General features: G+C 36.6%; 1 protein-coding gene across 1 annotated transcript in view; it reads right to left on the minus strand.

Moving 5' to 3' along the window:
* Positions 1 to 19,492, minus strand: part of TMC1 (transmembrane channel-like 1) — a 174,130-nt gene extending 154,638 nt beyond the window's left edge. The window contains exons 1-2 of the mRNA XM_012641587.1: positions 19,477 to 19,492; positions 7,137 to 7,202 (exon numbers count right to left, since the gene is read on the minus strand). Coding sequence (XP_012497041.1) covers positions 7,137 to 7,202; positions 19,477 to 19,492 — 82 coding nt within the window. The remainder of the gene's footprint in view (positions 1 to 7,136; positions 7,203 to 19,476) is intronic.
* Positions 19,493 to 22,349: the final 2,857 nt, after the last annotated feature.

Here is a 22,349-nt window from a genome sequence, read left to right on the forward strand (position 1 = left end):
GTAATCCTAGCACTCTGGGAGGCCGAGGTGGGAGAATCGCTTGAGGCCAGGAGTTCGAGACCAGTCTGAGCAAGAGAGAGACCCCGTCTCTACTAAAAATAGAAAGAAATTAGCCGGACAACTAAAAATATATAGAAAAAATTAGCCGGGCATGGTGGCACATGTCTGTAGTCCCAGCTACTCAGGAGGCTGAGGAAGAAGGATCGCTTGAGCCCAGGAGTTTGAGGTTGCTGTGAGCTATGATGATGCCACAGCACTCTAGCCAGGGCAACAGAGTGAGACTCTGTCTCAAAATAAATAAATAAATACATGCATACATGCAATATAGATAGTACAGTACCTGGCATAGAACAAAGTTTGTAATAGTCTACAAGGGCTATTCAATGCTTGAACACATACCAACATACACATTTTTGGCATCTTTCATCTAAAAGTCTAGGAAGATAAGGAAAACATATCTACTTTAAGCTTTACCTTAATACCTTGGACTCTGCAGGTAGGAAAACTGCCATAATATTTAGTGTGAGATGATCTTAAGAGCCATTTAACCAAAAAGTAAAGACTAGATTGCTCTAAACTCTGTCTCCTGGTGCTCTTAGCTGTTCCAACATCCATGCCTGTTTATGATGCCAACCAAGAAAGTAGATGCAGCCAAATTTAAACTCGTCGTGCTGCTTGAGCCAATGGTCAGCCTCACCATCCAATTTTTTCTTGTTAGCAATGGGAGGAGCAATTTTAGCACAGGCTTAGGTTGATCAATAAACAAAGGACCGGCAGCCGTTTAAGGTACTTGTCTTTCTGTGCCACAGAAATTATAAAATCAGTTCCATATACAAAGAAAGAAACAGGAGTCAACAGAGTCTGGAATGAGAGGTTTACATGATCACTCCCACCCACCTTCGGAATTCCTTTTCTTGACAGTACTCAATACTCTGGCATCCAGAAGACAAATTGTCATGACTGTGAAGCAACAGGAAAAAAAAGTGGGGTGGGGTCACTTAGAGCTTGACAGTCTGCCCAGTCCACTAAAAGTTGGAACTTCGTCCTTGCCAATGTATTTGGTATCCTGATTGTAAGTGATTTTTTGTTTTCAGTTGAGGGTAATCAATTTTATCTTCGTAAGTGCCAGAGGGTTTGGACTGTAATTGTGACTATCACATCCTGATGGGAAGGACAGTGGTCCAAGATCTAAACCTAGTCTCCTAACAGCATGGTGGAAAGTAGAAAAGAAAGCTGATGTTGATGAAGAGAGACCCCTTTAAAGGAGCAACTAATAAGTGCAGGTGCTCATTATTTTTTAATTCCTCATTAGCCCTTCTTTGCCTCACCTGGGATAGAATCACTTTGATTATTGGGACAAGCCGTATCCTAATTCCAGAAAGTAAGATCAGACTACATTAAACCCAGTTTCCTAATGCAATATAGTATATTCTTCCATTGATAGGAGGTGGGAATAAAATTCTGGTGGTAGCTTCAGAAGCTAGTCGGTCTCCCTAATGTGTGCCAGCGTTCCCCAGGAAACTAGTTCATAGCTCAGGCCCAGCTAGAATAGACCTTCACCTGTGCCCATTTAAGGTGATCTTACCATTTATTCATTAGAACTCTTTAGTGCCACATCCTGTCTCATGTGTCATGAAATCTCATTGTGAATATATGTGTGCATTTATTTGTGTCTGTGTGTCTGTATGTGAAAAAGAGAGGGACAGACAGACAGAGAGACCAAGAGAGACAAAGAGAGACAGAAAGAGAGTATTTTAAAAGATCCAGTTGAAAGGTTTCAGAATCCTAGATTTTTTTTTTTTTCACAACTTCTCCATTCTTCTGAAGCATCTATTTACAGTGAGTTAGTTCCAAACAACAAATTGTGTCAAATGTCTGTGCTTGATAAAGTTATTTGCTCACCCTGAAGCACAATTACCATCAAGAGCCTAACGGCTAGATAGAAGGTTAGCTTATTTCTTATTCATCAGCTTAGCCTGGCAGCATTGAGAATATATTTTAATGGATTCCATGAGCAAAGGCCATCAAAATTCCTCTTCATTTGGTGGTGGTGAATTCTGCCACTGTCTCCAAACCTTTTCAGCTGTCTTCCCAATTCTGGAGGGTTTCTAACAGGCAGAGGCCAAGGCAGTGCTTCCCAAACTTAATGTGCATCATCATCACCTGGAGAGCTTTTGAAAACAGAGATTCCCGCCCTCACCCACAGAGATTCAGGTTTAGTAGGTCTGGGGTAGGCCCAGTAATTGGCTTTCCTAAAAAGCTTCCAGGTTATGCTAATATTGCTAGTGATTCTTTGGGAACCACTGCTTTAAAGCAGCCTGAGAGAATGGGGAAAGTTAATAAGCTCCTGCCACCTTCTTTTAGGAAACGTAACTCTCATGACCTAGAAATTATCTTTGTCTTTATGCCAAACTCACACTGTCTTGATTACTACAGCTTTATAATAAGATTTGAGGACAAGTATATGTCTTTCAACTTTGTTCTTCTTTTTCAAAGATAGTTTGCCTCTTGTAGGTCCTTTGTATTTTCATATAAATTTTAGGATCAACTTGTCAATTTTTGTGAGCATTTTTTAAAGTCCCCAATGAAGGTAAAGTGATCTTTAGTTACAATCTACCTTCACGTGATATTACACCACGTTTTGGAGAGTATAGAGCCTTTTATGGGTATGTTTCCATTTCTTTTCTTCTAGACTTTGTGCTACTGTTATCATACATGTTTTCATTAATCTTTTCTTCTACTACTTCTAATCTGCTGCTAATTCATGCTTCCTATGCCTTATCTAGACATTGTAGTTTTCATCAGTAGAAGTTTGATTTTGTCTTTTTAATTTCTTCTATGCCCCTATTTAATTCCTCTAGCCTCTTGAACATGTGTAATGCAGTTATAATTAGCTGCTTGTTTACTAATTATATCATCTGTGTCATTGATGGGGCAATTACGTTTAATTGATTTTTCCCCAAATTGTGGCTATTTTCATGCTTTTTTATATTCATGGTTTTATATTCAATATTTGGTTGCATGATAGACATTAGGAATTTTACCTTATTGGGTTCTAGATATCTTTATGTTCCTATAAATATTTTCAGCTTTGTTCTGACATTCATTTAAATTATCTAGAAACAGTTTTATCCTTTAGGGTCTCATTGTTAAGATTTGTTAGGTAGGATCAGTGCAACATTTCGGACAAGGGCTAATTCTTCTTCATTGCTGAGACAAAACCCTTCTGAGTACAATACCTGATGTCCCATGAATTATGAGGTTTTATATTCTTGCCAGTGAGGAGAGGAACTATTCCCAGACCTGTGTGAGTCTAGGGATTTGTCCCTCGAAAACTTTTGGGTGGTTCTTTCTCCAGCCACATACATGCACTGATCATCACTCAGTTGAAGATTCAGCAGGAATGTTCTGCAGAGCCACAGAATTTTCTCTTCTCTGGAACTCTTCCTCATGAATTTTAACTGCCTCAGTCTCCCAGACTCTCAGCTTTCTCTCCTCAAGTCAGAGAAATCAATAGTTTCTGTTTGCATCCCTTCTCGCTGCACTTTGGTTTGGAAACTCTCCCTAGGGTAAGCTGGGGCAATCACAGGGTTCACCCACTTTCTTTCCTATCTCTCAGAGTCATTATCCTTTGTTGTCTGGAGTATAATGTCTTGAAAACTATTGTTTCATATATTTTGTATAGTTTTTTTATTTGTTTCACACTGGAGAGTAAATTCAGTATCTTTACTCCATCCTGACCACAATGAGAAATCTATTTATACTAAATGTTCTGGAGGTCTCTAAGTTCTTTTTTTCAAGCCACATAGGAAAAAAAAAACATGAATCAAAAGACTGGCTGCCTCCTACTCCTTCTCTCTTTTGTTTCACAACTGATCATCTCCAGGTGTGTGGAATTACCAATTTTAAGGGAATGATTATATCAATTAGTATGCATCCATCAAACAAAAATAATGTTTATAAATATTTCAATGACATGCAGAAAGAAATGTTTATGATATATATCATGCAAAAAGATTATAAAAATTCCATAGATTAAAAGATTAAGGTATTCAAGATAAATGTCTTATGGGAGAATAAATACATACACACATGCCTACATAAAAAGCTGAGATGAAATATGCCAAAATGTTGGCAGCCACCCACATTTCGATGATGAGATTGTGAGGTGTTATTTTCTTTTTCTTTGGACTTTTTTCTACATTTTCTAAATTATTATAGTAGGTGTGTATTGTCTTTTAGAAAAGGCAAAGTTGTGTTTTGTTTTAGTTTTTTAAGAAAGAGTTGTAGGGAGACAAAAAATGAGGGAAAATTTTTACAAAAAGCTACACAAAGAGGTTACTGCTTAACTCTCTCTCCTAGGAACTCATGCAAGCTCTTTTTATCTTGACCCTTGCAGTTATAAAACATATTCTTGTGTCCCTATAAAGAAGGCCTGGATTATAAAACATCATGAAAAAACAGAATAGAACATCCAGAATTTAGCAAACATCATTTTAATCCCATAGTGTTAGAAAGAAAGAAGCCAACCTTCATAAAATGTTTACAGTGCTTTCTTCAATAGTGGCTAAAATGTTCTGTCTTTTAATGGAGCTCATGACCAGGCTTTTGAAACATTCTGAAAGTTTAGAAAGAAGAGGGATTTAGTTAATTAACTATTTTCTCTTGGTTGTCAAATTAAGGAAACTCAGTTGGACTATTTTATTCTTAGATCAGGTTCCCATTATGATCCTCATTTTACAGAGAAGAAAACAGAAGCAGAAAAAGAGTCCAGATAATTCATTCATTAATTCGCTCACCCAACAAGAGTAGACTTAGTCTCTATGCAGGCAAAGCACTTACAGGCTGATGTGGCTCAGTTGAAGGAACACCATATTATTGTTCTCAGAATCAGACAAACCTGAGTTCAAAGTCACCTCAAAACTTGTGACAACAGACAACTTTTTAACATCTCTACCCATCAGCTTTCATTTCAACAAATTGTGAAGCAAGTAATTTCATAGGAGTGTTGTGATAATTAAATAAGTTAAATGTATGCGGCAGTGCCTGGTGCATAAAAGCCACTCGAATCTATATTACTAAACCAATGAAATCTGGGGAGCTATAAAGTAAAAAAAAAAAAAAAAGATATTCGCAAATAAAACAATTGATGTGAAGTAAAATACAATTAAGTATTTAATATTTAATATCAAGGAAGGGAGGCATTCCAGGCAGCTGAAAATGGTCAGAGAAAGTGGCATGAAAGAGGTAGACTCAAATTAAGTCTCTAGATGGAAGGAGCTTAGCAGTTGTTGCTCCCATCCTAACAAAACCAAGCTGATCAAACTAAAAATCAATGACTCTTGTTAAATATGTTAGTAGAATTGATAGAAAGGAAGAATAGTCGCATTGGGTTGGGGGGGGAGTGTATTTATAACAACAGGTGATGTCTACTGACCATTTTACTGCTAAGCAGTTTAAAAATTACAAAGGTTAAAAATGTCCAGCATCCACAGAGAAAACCCAGTGATAGCCTTGTTACTATCTCAGTTTTAAGCACACCACGTGGATAAGTCCATTTAAATATGGTGGATTATATTTACAAGTTTGTCTATTACATCCCAAGATCCAACTACACATAGTAGGGAGGAATTTTAAAAGGTATAAACCCCCAAGGCAAAAAGAAGGAAGGAACATCAGCGGATGAGAGATTTCTACATCTTTTCAAAAATGAGAAGACAAAGAAGAGGTTTCTGGTTTATCCAGGCAATAGAATGTAGTGAGGTGACAACCAAGAGGAAGGAAGCTGACTCACATTGCAGAATCTGGGGACCAGATCTTAGAAGTCCTAGTGAGGGAGAGGGCAAAGATGAGACATGGGGTGGAAAACTGCCCTAACCTGAAGGTCAACCTGTAAATGGCCTTTGCCATTCTCACCTTACTAAGGATGAAAAAGCAGCCAGAGAGACAAAGAAACCAAAGCCTATCTGTTATCGCTAGTTCTCCTACCCTGCTTCAGTCTTCATAGCACTGTCACCAGCTGACATTACGTTATCTAGTTATTTGTTAATTGATCCACTGTTTATTTTCCCCACAAGCAAGTAAGCACCAGGCAGGTAGGGGCCTTGTTGGTCTTTAATTCTTTATTGTCAGTGTTTGGCAAATAATAAGCACTCAGTAAATATTTGTGGTATGAATGAATGAATGAATGAGTGAACCAATCAATAATATTCACAATAGTGATATTGCATAATAATTTCCTTCCAGTCTAGGATTTACCACATTTCCCTCTGAGTCTTGGGGCTTTTGGATTACTATAGGAAACTGTTCCAAAACGAAAAACAAGAGCAAAATCACAAGGAAAAAGGAAGCACAGGGCATGATGGGAATGAAGTAGAGATGTGCCGACTGGGTTAGGACTGCTTCTGCAGGGTGTCGCCCTAATTTTCTTAGAGAAGATCCTACATTACTCCTCAATGTATCTCTCAAGCCCTCAATATCAAAGCACTTTTTTATGTAGCTATTATAAATCTTTCTTTTGGAAATTTCTGGCATTTTAAATTTGCCGCCTTCTCACTTTGAAGCTTTATGCAGTCTGGTAACTCTGCCTTTCGCATAACCCAAGCCTCTTCCAGTCAGAGATGCAACCACAGGACGATGGAGAGGAACAGAGGAGGTAACTACAAGGCGTGTTCACCACTTCCGAAAGCCATTGTGCAGGTCATTCCTCTTCACAGAGAAAGCAAAGGTCACTTGCTTGTGAGTGGGATAATTTTCCCTCCTAACAGCTGATGCTGATCCAAGTATCTAGTACCCTCATCTACATCCAGATATAGACCCAGAGAAATTTAATGGGGAACAAAGAGCTAAGGAGATTTTTAAAAGGAAGTAAACTCATTGGAGGCCAGTTAATCTCCAAGTCTGTAAACTAAGGTGGTATCATGGTGCCAGACGTAACACATTCAGGTCTCCCAACCCCAGCCTGAGTCAACAGTTGCCAGACATGTGAATTCCAACGAGGAGTTTGCCCTGGCTTATTTCAATCTGCAGGTGCTTCTACCCATCTATCCCAGGCCATTTGAATGCAGTGCTAAAGCACCCTAGATGTGATATTCTACATGTGAAATATCTTTGTATCGCTTTCTATAGCAACTTACCTAAGTCAGTCACCAAATCTAAAAATAGACCTACTTCCTTAAGCTCTGCCTTTGAGTCCACATAACCTATGAAGGAAAATAGTGCAAAAGATCAACCTCCTTTTCTAACAACCCCACTAAGCAGGAGCTAAGAAAAGGACCCAGACTAGCAATGCCTCTTAGTATACTCACCTGAAAGCAAGTCTCAGGTGGTGTCTCATAAAACCTAGGTCCACTCCACTCATCAGTCATGCACCTATTCATACAGTTGACCATCCATTTAATAAATACAGTTATGCACAGCATAATGATGCATAATGATGCTTCAGTCAAGGATGGACTGCATATACAGTGGTGGTCCCATAAGATCGTAATGGAGCTGAAAAATTCCTAGTGCCTAGTGACATCATAGCCTTCATAGATATCATAACCATCTCAACATCATAGCACAATGCGTTACTCACATGTTTGTGGTGATGCTGGCATAAACAAACCTACTGTGCTACCAATCATATAAAAGTCTGGCACATACAACTATGTACAGTACATAATATTGATGATGATAATAAATAATTATGTTGCTGATTTTTGTATTTACTATATTATACTTTTTATCATTATTTTAGAGTGTACTTCTCCTACTTATAAAAAAAAAAAAACTAACTGTAAAACAGCCTTAAGCAGGTACTTCAGGAGGTATTGCAGAAGAAGGTATTGCTATCACAGGAGATGACAGCTCCATGTGTGTTATTGCCCCTGAAGATCTTCCACGGGGACAAGATGTGGAGGTGGAAGACAGTGATACTGATGATCCTGACCCTGTGGAGGCCTAGGCTAATGTGTGTGTATGCGTCTTAATTTTTAACACAAAAAAATTAAAATGTAAAAAAAAAACGTTAAAAAGTAGAAAGAAGCTTATGAATAAGTATATAAGGAAAATGTTTATACAGTTGTACAATGTATTTGTGTTTTATGCTAAATGCTATTATGAAAAAATCAAAAGTTTAAAAAAATTAAAAAGTTTAAACAGCAAAGAAGTTACAGCAAGTTAAGGTTAATATGCTACTGAAGAAAGCCGAATGTTGTTTATGAATTTAGTGTAGCCTAAGTGTATGTGTTTATAAAGTCTACGGCATTGCAGTAATGTCCTGGGTCTTCACGTTCACTCACTGACTCACCCAGAGCAACTTCCTGTCCTGCAAATCCCATTCATGGTCAGTGCTCCATACAGGTGTACCATTTTTTATCTTTTATACTATACTTTACTGGACATTTTCTACTGTTAGGTATGTTTAGATACGCAAATACCATTGTTGTTACAATTGCCTGCAGTATTCAGTACAGTAACATGCTGTACAGGTTTGTAGCCTAGGAGCAACAGACTATATTAACAACAATTGCCTAGGTGTGTAGTAGGCTATAGCACCTAGGTTTGTGTAAGTACACTCTATGATGTTCACACAACAATAAAATCGCCTGACTATGCATTTCTCAGAACATATCCCAGCAGTTAAGCAACACATGACGGTATTTACCAAGTCTTAATTAACTATTATTGTGGCAATAGGGGTATACAATATAAAAGGTAAGCTATATTCTTGCTTTCCCAGACTTTTCAGAATAAGCAGTGATCTAATGATACATTCTGAAATTTCTAGAGCATTCCTGATTACAAATATTTTATGGGTAAGCTATATTGTTGTAGAATTTTCTATTTTTCTTTCTTAAAAAAGGCAACAAGTTTTTAAATATACAGTTTATTAATTGTTGAGCACATTTATATCATTAAAAAAAACAAAAACAAAACCTTTGAGTGCCATTAAACATCAAAATATAAAAGATGAGATTTGATACATGCAAAGAGTTCCTAAACAGACAGAATATAGAAGAGAAATCCCAGCTAAGACCAGAAATAGAGTGCACAAAATAATGACTGAGCCACCCTATAAGAAATTCCTTCACTAACTTGCTTAAAGGTTCTAATTATTAATTGTTCTCTTAAGAAGAGCTAGATATTTTTATCAAAACCTACCATGTGCCCTACTAACTATGATTATAGTTCACTTCAATAAATGTAGGTCATTTGTTTAAAGAATAAACAAACACCACCTTCGATCTGGCCCCATTGAATCTCACTTTCCCACCCTTGGGTAAAGTGAAATCTCAGGAAGTCTTATAGTTTTCTGGTCATTTTCAGTTGTAAGAACCACCTGACTTCGCTAACTCGGATTCATTTTCAGGCACCCAAATATATAATCCAGGCTGCGTTAAAACTGCAATCCTACATCCTATTCCAAGCTTCTCTCCTCTACTTACCCATGTCAAGAACCAAGGTTTGGAGACCTACGTAAGGAAAGGAAAACACAGGCATCTTTTTGACCATTTCTTTTGATTTATGTCTCCTTCTCCACTCATCATGGGGCTTCTGGTTCTTGCATGGTCCAGATTAGTAGAATGAATATTAGAAGGAGAAGGACAAAATGGTAAAACATCTTTGCTCACATTGGGCGGTCACCATGCCCTGTGGCTAACATCCATGGCTATCGCCTGGGAAAATCTTTCAGTTCTTCAGAACCACTCCCTTTCGCCTTGAGGGAATCTTCCCACTATGGTTTCTTGACTTGGAAAATGAGTTCTCCTGGGGGCCTTTTGTAACACTCCCACAGAAACTACCCCAACAGCTCACCCCACAGGCTGTCTCTGCACAACCCTCACCCCAGCAAGCAACCTTCATGGAAGAACAATCATCAAAACTACTTAATCTTCATTACTTTCTATTGCACGTACTTGGCTCAGAAGGAATATACAAATCCTTGCCTTAAAAAAATGCCAGAAATGTAAGGTGTTTGCAGTCATTCTGTTCTATCAAAACATATTCCTATTTGTAGGTACTAAATATTACACACATTTGGAAGAAAATTTTCTAGGACGGAGAGCGAAAAATTACTGGAAAGAAAGTGAGAAAGAAGAGAGTTACAGGACAGAACCAAGGATTTATGGAGTTTCTCCTGTATGTTAGAACCTGCACTGCAAAACAGGTCTCCATTGTACAGGTAAGTTGGACTAAAAGAGAGGAAATGCTTAGTTATAGTGAACAACCATCATTTTATTGTCCCAGTTATCCTGCTTTTCTGGGAACTTTTCTGCCACCTCCCTGACTTTTTCTGTGAACTGGACCCTGACATAAACATACACATACGTATTTATCCAAATAGCTGGGAAAGTGAAAGCTTTGGGCACTGTTAGCCTCAGCCTTACCTGTCATGTCTACCATAAAAGAGAGAAAATATTATGCAGCAAGAAAGAAGAATGAAGCAGATTAGCAGAGGTAAGAGACATGGAGAATTTCCTGGCTCTGCTACAGTGTTTTCCGGTTCTCACTGATCCTGAGGCTCAATTTCATCCTTGTCTTTGGATTCCATGGGCCACTCCATGCTATCTTTTAGCTTAGGCTGGCTGGACTGGAATATATTGTTTTCAACCAAATTGCCCTTAACTAATATATCAGCTCAAGATCTAAAGCTTGTAAGAAGTGAAACAAGGATTCAAACCTGGGTCTGCATGATTCCAACATTTGCTCCACTACCCACATTGCCAAGAGTGTGGCTGATCGAGAGCAAGCACAGGTCTGGGACGAATACACAGAACTGTAGCAGCCAGAACTTTGAAGTAATCATCCACACATAATCAGGACTGATCAGATTCATATCTACTGAGTTTTTCAGCTCTGCAACTAAGAAATGATCTGGATAAATTGAAGAATGTTCACTAGAGAGTCATAGAAGAAGATTAAAGATTTGGAAATGAGGAAAAGTACTAGTATATATTGCCTCCACAATTCAATTGATACTTCATATCCTGCATCCAAACATCTTCCTTACTGTGGTCTGTACTGCTTATCAATTTTTCTATGTATTTGTCCCATCTGCCCAAATAGATTATGAGCTTCTCAAAGAATGTCTATTATGCTTTTTGTTGTATTCGATAATCAATAGATATTGGATATTGTGCTAAATGAATTAAAATTAAAGGTACACAGCTTGTTCAAACACAAGAGAATAAGAGGATAATTTAAGAACAGTGTTTGTAGATATGAATCTGCATTGATGGAAACTTATTTTTCCCTGTGCCACAACCAGAAGAGGAAGAAGAATTTTCATATACTAATAGGAAATATTAAAATTAGTATTAAAAATAAATTTCCAAATTGAAGCAATTGTTAAACTTTGGAATGTGTTAAGGGAGGATAAAACTTAAAAGAATCAGCTTCTTCATTGGGATATTTTTCATTGTATAGGGAAATTTTGGTTTGGATCCTTTTTTAATGTTGTCTCACTTAAAATAGAATTATGGACTTCATGACCCTTCTTCAAGTCTCTCTAAGACCTATAAAGACATGAGACAAAAGTGGAATTTCATCTTTCTTTTCCCATTATAACGTATCATATGAATACACCCAAGACTTATGGATTTTGGCATAATGGAACTCAGATACTAAAAGTCTATACTTTTGGCAAAAACCAGTACTGAGAGAACTACCCCAAAGTAGAAAAATATGTTTCAAAAGTATTCTCATTTACCTGTTTATATCATCTAAACGTTATGATAACTAAAAGGAATCCTTAAATAATTATGTCAAAGCATATTATAAGAACCATGTTGGAATTTTGCTTTTAGCCACAATACATTTACTAGGAATGCATTTACCTTTGTACCTTAAGCAACTAGAAAGCCAAACAAAATATATGAAACATCTCTTTTCAAACATTGTTCAACAGGCAACCCAAGACAGTGACCTCTGAAAGGGAAGCAAATGAGATGAACCCTGATGTTGCTTGGTCTTTTTGTCTGAAGAGAGTTTCTAGGCTGCGATACAGGCAGGGGAAGCCCAAACAGCAGTGGTTTCATTGAGTTAGGGAGATACAGTTCTGATTTCAGGGATTCCAACGCAGCTAGAATTTGTGGGATAAGATAATAGAAGGAGCTACACAGAAAGAGAGCCCTGGAGATCTTCAAATCCTTTCAAGGATGTGTGTGACTACCAAGGCCAGAGAAAGAATCCCCAGAAAAGAGTGGACGGAATAGTTTCTGGAGCTCACAATAGTCAGGAATAATTTAGATTATCTACCAGTCAGAGGAGAGAGACTTCCTAATTCACAGAGCATTGGTTAGATTCCTCAGAGGCTATTACTACCTAAACTAAATTAGCCCTGCTGTGAACTTGCCCTAACAAAGCTTAAAAGCACATCTCCACACTTCTGAGATCTAAAACTTAAAAAAAAAGAAAGAAAAAGAAAAGACAAATCTCAAAAGCATCCAGCTAATTCCAAGTAACTTAATTGCATTCCAGAAAAAAAAAAAATCAGCAATATTTAAGGAAATACAGAAAATTCTAGGACACAAAAATGGAAAATTCAGTATGATCAACAGTAAATAGCAAGCTACCAGGTAAGCAAAGAAGTAGGGAAAATAATGCCTCCCAACCAGGAGAACAATGAAACCAATCAATAGAAACAGATCTAGAAATGACATAGACAGTAGAATTAGCAGACAACAACAGTAAAACGCTATTATAACTATACTCTATATGTTTAAGAACATGCTGAGAATAATAAAAAAAAATCTTTTAAAAATACAAATCAAACTCTACAGATAAAAAAATACAGTAGATAAAAAGAGAAATATACTGGATGGAATAAACTTTAGATTAGACATTGACAAATAAAAAGGCCCTAAACTTGAAGACAGATTTTATATAAAATGAAGTATAGGAGAAAGATAAGATTTTTAAAAAAATGAAAAGAGCTCCAGTGCCCTTTGGGATGATATTGAACAGTCTAGGATATCTGTAACTGAAGTCCCAGAAGAGAGAGTCAGAAAAAGTGAGGAAATAATAATCAAAACATTTTAACATTTGATAGGAACTGTAAATCAAAGATCTAAAAAGCTCAGTAAATTCAAAACATGAAAAAAAGATGACTAAAACTACACCAAGGCATACCATAAACAAATCTCTAAGATGAACAGTAATAATGGCACAAAGATAGGCATGATCACAGATTTCTCATCAGAAACTATGAAACAGAGAAATCTTTTAAGCACTGCAGGTAAAAAGATACTATCAACTTATAATTCTATATCCATCAAAAACATCTTTCAAAAATTAGGTAAAGACTCTTTCAGACATATAAAAGTTGAGAGAATCATTGCCAACAGACCTGCACTACAAAAAATATTAAAGGAAGCTATTTAGGCAGAAGGAAAAGGATAGAAGTTTGGATCTGAATCATGGGAGAAAAAAATGGAAATGATAAGTATATGAATAAATATAAAAGACTTTTTTCTTATTTTTCAAAATCTCTTTTAAAGATAATTGAATGTTTAAAGCAAAAATAATAATGATAGATTGTGAAGTTTATAATGTATAAGGAAGCAAAATATAAAAAAACAATAATTCAAAGTACAGGAAGGGGAAATGACATTTATACAAACTTACAAAAGTAAGTTCCTTAAAATATATGTAAAGTATTATACCGTGATTTGATGATAGACAGTGATAAGTTAAAGATTTACATTGTAAACCGCTAAAATAGAATGACAAAAAAAAATTATAGATAATATGCCGATAGTGGAAATGGAATGAAATAAGTAAATACTTAATCTAAAAGAAAGTTAAGAAAAGAGAACAAAGAATAGATGGGGACAAAGGAAAAAAATATAAAAACATGCTAAACATCATTAGTCATTAGGGAAATGCAAACTAAAACCACGGTGAGGTACCACCATGCACTTTCTCAAAAGGCTAAAATTAAAAAGATTCACTGGTAATACCAACTTTTAGTGAGGATGTGGATCATCTGGAACTCTCATACAGTACTCGTGAAAATGCAAAAATGATAATAGCCACTTTGGAAAGGAATTTGTCGGTTTCTCATGGAATTAATCAAACACTTACCATGCAGTCTAGCAATTCCAATCCTTATGTTGTTCATACAAAGACTTTTATTCAAATGCTCATAGCAGCTTTATTCACGATAGCCCCAAACTGAAAACAACTCAAATGTTCATCAACGGGTGAACGGATAAACCAACTGTGAAACATCCATACAATAGAATACTCATCAACAATAAAAAGAAACAAACTATTGATACCCCTAACAATGTGGATGAATCTCAAAAGCATTATGCTAAATGTAAGAAGCCAGACACAAAAGAGCACTTACTGTGTGTTTCTGTTAATATGAAATTCTAGATGCAAACTAACCTATAGTGACAAAAAGCAAACCAGCAATTGCTAGGGTCCAGGGGTGGCATATGGAGTGGAAGGGAGTGTGTGAATTTATGCCGAAAGGGCATGAGAAAACATTTTGAGATAGAGCAAATCTTTATTACAGTTGTGATTATAATGAATAGACATTTGTCAAAACTTGTCAAACTGTACGCTTTAAATGTGTGCAGTTGATTGTGCATAAAGCAGACCTCAGTAAGGCTGATTTTAGAAATGGGATGAAAGAAAAGGAAATAAAGCAGTGTCAACATTTTATCAAAGGGATAGCATAATGCTTTTGAGATTCCCCTGCTTTGTTAAGTGTATCAGTAATTTGTTTCTTTTTATTGCTTAGTAGTATTCTACTGCATGGATGTTTCATGGTTGGTTAACCCATCCACCTGTTGATGTCCATTAGTCATTTCTGATGAGCACTTCAAACCCAAGAAGTGCTGTCCCCTTCAGGAGAACCCTGAAAGCACAGAAACAAATTCATGAATGATCCTAATTTTCATAGGCCCTCTCTAGCTTGTACAGCGATGTTTCTGACTCTGTGTTTGAATAATTAATTGTTCAGTGCTTCCCAAAACACATTAATCTACAAACGTGTTTATAGATTGCATTGCATTTTAAAAAATTGTGTCACATCACATTCTTCCCAGAGCACTTAAAAGGAACAAAATGAGCTGTTTGTTGAATGAACTAAGTGATCAAATGAATAAATGAATGAATTAATAAAGTGAATTTCTATGAGGATTTATAAACTCAACACAGCTATATATTAATATTATTTATTTATTGTAGGAAATGCTATCTATTCATCTCTGTATGTAGTAGAATATCACTCATTTGAGTACCACAAATTTAGAATTTTGAAGAATTTGTACAAGGTTTATCTTTGCATTGTTCAAAAAAAATTCATGTGACCAGAAATAGTATAGTGGTGGTGATTGCCACCTTTATTTTGTATGTCATTTCAAAGTTTACAAATGGCTTTCACAAGCATTATCTCATTTAAGCTATTTAGGATCACTATTTTACCCATAAGCAGTTGCTACCTTAAAAAATCAGAGTCTATTGGTACGCTGAAGGAAAATTTCTAAGGGCTTTTTCTAATTAACATTTTGTTAATCTGCTTCAAATGAGAGAGAGAGAGTTAAGAGAAAAAGAAAGCTCTCAACACATTATGTTTTAGATTACAATTCAGAATTGTCATCATTTTTACAATTGTCCCCTTGGTTAGTCTGCACTGTAGGGTATTTCTTTGCAATCTACTGAAGTTCCCAACTGACTACCAGCCCTCCTTCTGTAAGCTTTCTGCTCCCTTAGCTGCTGTGACTCTATTCTGTCCCCAATCCCTTCTCAACCCTCCGTCCCCTTCTTTCTATTTCTTCCATGGGCTCATCCTCCTCCACCCACCACTAAGTGCTGAAGTTGTCCAGGGTGCCATTACTGGCCATCTCCCCTTGTCGTTTTATATGCTCTTCCTAGGAAGCCATGTGATTCTAGAAACTTCAACTCCAAGACAATGCTGAAATCACTGTCACTGAAATCCTACCTCTCTCCTAAGCTCCAGAAAATACCTTATAAATAACCAAAAACATTTGTACCCCTTAATACTTTGAAATTAGAAAAAAACTTTTTTTGATTAAAAATTAAGTAAAAAAAACGTCTCCAATCTGACCCAAAATCCATGCTTTTTTTTCCCTTTTCATGACATCTGGGGAGAAAAGGGTGGAGAGAAGGAGAGCATCGAAGACCCTGGGCTCTTCGCAAGACTCATCTCAGAACTCAGATTAATGGAAATACAGCATATGAGAATTCCAACTAGCCTTTCTGTGGACAATGGAAGCAGGTGAAGACTGGAGCTCTGGTTCCATTCCAGGAATGTAGAAACTTGTGAATTATTGACTCTATTTTCATACAACTTTTACCAATTTCTTCCCTTTGGACTGAGTACATGCTTTATAAATGGTAGCCCTTTCAACATAAATGAGAAATATATAACTTATCTATCACATGTATATGTTCCACTTGATTTTGCTATATGACTTGGCAGCTTGTCCCCACAGAAGGAATGTGCACTTCCCTATCTCTTAAAGCTGGGCTCAACTTACGATTTGTTTTGTCAATAGAATCAATGGAAGTGACACTGAAAAATTTTGAGTGTCAAATGCGCTTGCTTGCTTCTATCCTCTCTCTTGAGATCTTGCCTCTGCCATTTAAACAAGTCTGGGTTAGACTGTTTAATGCTAGATAAAGAGAGCTCACCTGTCCTTAGCTGAGATCCCATAGATCTGAATGAGTCCAACCAAGATCAACAAAGCCACCTATTTGTCCCATGGCTGACCCTGAGTACCCTACTGACACCAAAAGAGCTGCCCATCAGAGCCCAGCCTAAATTGCCAACCCACAGACTTATTAGGTTAAGTGACAGTTGTTGTTTGAACCCAGTAAGTTTGGGTGTTTTGTTTCACAGCTAATAGCTAACCGAGACAGTGATATATGGATATACCGATAATCTACCAAAGTGAAAGAATGGGTTGGTTTGACACCAGGGATTCAAGTATGTCTGAGTTTCTGCCCCATCTCTTGTGATACATTAAAAACTTAGATCCATATCTAGCATTAAATATTTTATAAAAACTTCAAAAAAAAAAAAAAGAAAAGACCTTGTAGATAATCAAACTATATCCCAACCAAACTTTTTTCTGCTGCCTCCTTGTTTTATTTATTTAGAATTTCCTTCTACTCAGTTGACCAAGCCAGAAACTTGGCTGTCATTCTTAACGCCTTCTTCTCCCTCATGTTCCCACATTCAGTCTCACCAAATACTAGTTTCTATGTATAAAAGGTTTCTGAAGTTCTTTTTTTCTGCATCAGACACAAAGCTCAGGCACATCATCAGATTCCCTTGAATGCTCCCTTTCTTCCTAAGGCTCTGACTGAATCCCAGTCCCAACCAATCACTTGTCCTGAAGTGCCAAGTATCAGCAGAGGTGCCTACCTGCACGCCCAGAGTTTTTAGGGCTTCTGCCAACTTTCAGATTTGGCTAAAACACCACACCGTGGAATGTGGGACTTGGCATCTTACAGGGACGCCCCATTGAAGGTGCTGTATAACACAGCGTGGAAAGTATTATGTTAACTCTCCATGGGGTGGAAACAGGAGACAGGAGTGATCCAGGCAGATAAATTTGCCTTTCTTCATTTCTTCATGGACCAGCCCAAACACAGTTTTTCCTTGTGTGCTATGTGGAGTATTTCAACATACTGAGCAATGCACTTGCCGGTTGACTTGTTCTGTCCCTTCACAGCTTATTGAAAGTGGTAGCCTTCATGGTAAGACATCACTTGCCATTGTGTCACATTAGCTGTCATGGTGCCTCATCATTGCACATTGTGCAGAGCCTGGCATGTAGTAAGCACTCAATAATGGAAGCTGTTTTTATGATACTATGACATTATATAAACCAAACCAGGCAATGCTATTATTCGTTCCTTTCTTATGAAGCCTAGACATTGTACAGAAAACTACATTTCTTATGTATCAATTGATGTTTATTCATTTTATCAAATATAAACCAAATATAACTCTCATATAAAAAGTTTGGAAGAATATACCCAAATGTTAATAATGATCTTTCCATGGTGGGATTCTGTGTTTTTCTTGGTGCATCATTTAATATATTTTCCTAAAATTTACATTCATAATTAGAATAAAGCTTTTAAGCTTTAAAATGCCTGTTATTGTGAAATCAATAAGATTAATAAATGATAAATAACAGAGAACATTAATAAACAGCAAGAATAATCAGTTCTAATCTTACTTGTTTAATGAGATGGTTGGCATTTAGGAGAGCCTGAGCAGCTTTATTTCAAGTTTTTATAAGAATTATTAAAAATGTAAAAAGAGTTTCACAAAACCATAAATACCCAAATACCCTGAGGAACTTGAAGATCCCAGGGTTGAGAAATCCTAAAGATGTTGAAGTCCAACATCTTCCATAAGATTTGAACCCTGTCCTTATTAATGGAAAACCACCCCATCCTGTTATGAACTAATATGCAATTTTCCAATAGCTTCTTTGGAAAGGTGTGCAGTGCCTCAAAAGAAGTAGTTGTTTTTGTTTTTTGAAAGCAATGGCCTACTTTAATAATGACGTTCCTAAGACGCTCCAGATGTTTGAAGTTAATAAAATGCCTGAGCATATTAAATAGGAACTGCTCAGATTCCCAAGATACAGGCCTGAAGCTGGATGGCTTTACTAGATTATCTCTAAATGAGGTCTCTGTCTCCACTTTCCATTCTAAGATTAAAGAAGTCAGCTGAAGGAGTGACTGATAGTAAGACGATCTGGACTAGATGTTCTACACTGAAAAGCAAATTTGTGTGTCCAGCTTTTTCCTATTTGAAAATTCAACCAGTTTGAGGGACTGAAATGTTGCTGAAAATAGATCCAAATGTAAGCTACATAAATGTTACATAATGACTGATAAAAGAACATGCTACAGATTATCCACATGGTACCGAAAATGCACCCTCTGTCAAGTCACAGCAAGCAAAATTGCGTTTCATCCCATTGCTCAGCCCTTCACATAAACACTCCCCACAATAGGGTTTGATGTCTCTTTTCTTCACTTTCCTTGCCTTAACCTGTCTACTCTCCTCCTCAACTCTACTTAATTCAGAACTCTAATTCACAAAATGAAGCAGAACAGGTCCCCTTCTAAAAGCTGTCCCGCACACCAATGTGACAACAGGTCACTGCTAGGACGGAGGCCCGTGTTTGAGTTGCTGTCCTGGAATCTCAGTGTATCTTACTTTCCTCTGTTGTCTTCCTGAATAAACGAACGGTAAATTTGACCACTTTCCAGTGGGTAAAATCATACATCCATAAAAGAAAAGAAGTTGAAGAAATATTAAACCCTTCCCAATTTCTCAAAGAACAACGGAACACAAGAAAAGTAAAAGGAAGGAAACCCCCCAAAGAGGAGACTAAAACTGTGCAACAAACTTCTCAGACTTTTCAAACAATCTTATACCTCTCAGAAAGGGATAATATGTTAGAAACAGTCTTTACTTTGAAATACCTTTTTTGGGCGGCATCGTGGGGGTGTCCTGTCGCGGACGGTCTCGGTGGCTGGCTGGCTCGAAGAGGGATTGCAGGTTGAAGGGACAAATGTTTCAGGTTTGAGCTAGCATGTCCACACACTTCTGCCTGCCACTGAACATGCTCCCCTGGTGCCATTTCGCAGTCTGAAACGTAAGAAGGTACTAATTTCCTCACCATTAAATTTTCATGAATGTTTAGTTTGCCATTTAAGGGATGGAGTACTCAGGTCAAAGGGGTTGTATTTTGGGCTCATGTTAGAAATAAAACTAAACTGATCGGGTAAGTCCTATTCAGAGCAAATCTGGCTTCATCCCGCTCTGCATGTGCCTGCTGTCTTGTTTTTAGTGCCTTCCATTCTAGGGCTTTATCCTAATTACATATACTGGGGACAGTGTAAGTGAGTGCTCTCTTAGAAAGGTGAGAAATGCCAGCCACTGAGTACACTTGGTAAATTAAATGAGTAAATAAAGAAGATACTCCTACACCTGGAGTTTGGGTTTAAGCAGCAAAGCTATAGCACGTTCAACATAGCAATCAATTTCCAAAGGGGGGAACTTTGGAGGCAGTCATATTCATTTTCTCAACTTCTCTGAAAATAAAACTTGCTGTAAGAAAATTTCTGTTTCTGGGGAAATACAACCTTTTTCCTCTCTGTTGAAAGTTCTCATAGGAAAACAGTAATCTTTGCTTCAGAATGATACACTAAAAAGAGTTTCATCATTGAAAAGAAAGAAAGGGACGAAAAGCACTAGAATGTAATGTTTCAAAAGAGGCTGCGTTTTTGAGAGTGAGGACACTGGCATTCTCTGGTTACGTCAGTGATAGCAGGCATGGCTGCGCTGACCTTGGCAAGAGGAAGCAATGTTTTGAAATGGATCCTGGTGGCACATTTACACCAGAGCAGCTTTTGGCTTCGCAAATCCATGTATGCACATATCTGACCATTTTAGAATATACAGACTAGTAGATAGGTTTTAGTTAAGTGTAGCATACTCCAAATTATTGCTTAAAGTAAACCTCTGTAAGAGTGATGTTCACCTAGTTTTTCTGTATTCTAGGCACTAGATCTCAACTGGAATAGCAGGATAAACAACAGCTCATATAAGTACTTATATTTAAAGATACCCAGAGTGCTTTATTAACTTGGGGATTTATAAAAGGACCGCGCTTTGTTGCAAATTACTGAATCTCTGATCTAGAGTGGGAACAACGTGCAATTTGATTTCTATTAGCTTAAGTATAAATATATAAAATAACCTAAATACTATTCTGACAAAAACCATAACAATGAATAAATTGTTAAAATTTATTGTTAAATAAAAACCGTAACCTATGAATAAATTAACAAGAGATGTTTTGCAAGCATTGTGTCCAGAAAATTATAAAAACAATACTAAAAAAATGGAAGACAAATCATAAAAAAGAATAGATGAATTAAACTACATTAAAATAAAAAATTTCTATTTATTCAAAGATGTTTCAAAGAAAAGCAAAGAAAAGTTGAAGAAGATAATTGTAACTTATACAGCACTTTATAGGATTAGTATGAAAAACAAAGAACTTCTATACAGCAACAAGAAAAGGACAAACACACCTACAGAAAAAAAAAATGGAAAAAGATTTGAACAAATATTTTATACATTAGAATATAAAATGACCTGTAACCCAATAAAAAAATGAGCAAAAACATGAAAGTAATTTCATAGAACAGGGAAACATATAGGCAATAAACATATGGAGAAAGATCCAATCTCTTCTAAGGCAATGGAAATCAAGATCACTACAGGTTTGGATATCAATTTTTACCTATTTTTATGGCAAAATTAGTAAGTCTACCAATACCAAATTTTGGAAAGTAAGGATAAATAGGATCTCTTATATATGACTGATAGGAGTATAAATTAGCTCAACGACTTTGGAAAACAATCCAGCATTGTCCTGTAAAGTGGAACTTTTTCTAAACAATGACTCAGCAAATTTAATACTAAGACTAGATACGAGAAACTCTTGCACATGTTCACGAGGAAGTAAATACTATTCATGTTAGCAGCACTGTTTATGATAGGATAACAATAGCAAAAACATTACAAAAATAATCATAAATATATAAATTATGGAATAGTCACAAGTATAAAATTATGGCATATAAGAATTTTGGAATATTCACAAAATAGAATATTATATAACAATAAAAGTGATTAAATTGATAAGCTGATTCCAAAAATTCATATATATAAGGGGACTTCAAAACATTCATGGAGAAATAAAATAAACATAAAAAATAAAAATTACAAACTTTATTTCTCAACATAAGCTCCATCGAGTTCAAGACACTTTTGTAAGTGATGATATCAGCCATTTAGTCCATCCCTAAAGAACTAAGGGAGTTGGGAATTTAACCATGTCAGTGCAGTCTCTTTTACATTATTAACTGAAGAAAAATGAAGGCCCTTTAAAGATTTTTTAAGATTAGGAAGCAAAAAGAAGTCAGAAGGAGCCAAATCAGGACTGAAAGGTAAATCCCTAATGATTTCCCGTTGAAATACTCGCAAAATTGCACTTGTTTGGTGAGAGCAATGGGCAGGAGCATTGTGGTGGAGAAGAATTCTATGGTGATGTCTTCCTGGGCATTTTTCTTCTAAAGCTTTGGCTAACTTTCTCAAAACACTCTCATAATAAGCAGATATTATAGTTCTTCGGCCCTCCAGACAATCAATAAGCATAATGTCTTGTGCATCCCCTAAAACTGACCATGATCTTTGCTTTTGACCAGTCCACTTTTGCTTTGGCTGGACTACTTCCACCCATTGGTAGCCATTGCTTTGTGCTTTGTCTTCAGGACCATGCTGG

This window comes from Propithecus coquereli, unplaced genomic scaffold (assembly GCF_000956105.1).
Source record: "Propithecus coquereli isolate 6110/MARCELLA unplaced genomic scaffold, Pcoq_1.0 Scaffold166, whole genome shotgun sequence".
NCBI classification, from domain to species: domain Eukaryota; kingdom Metazoa; phylum Chordata; class Mammalia; order Primates; family Indriidae; genus Propithecus; species Propithecus coquereli.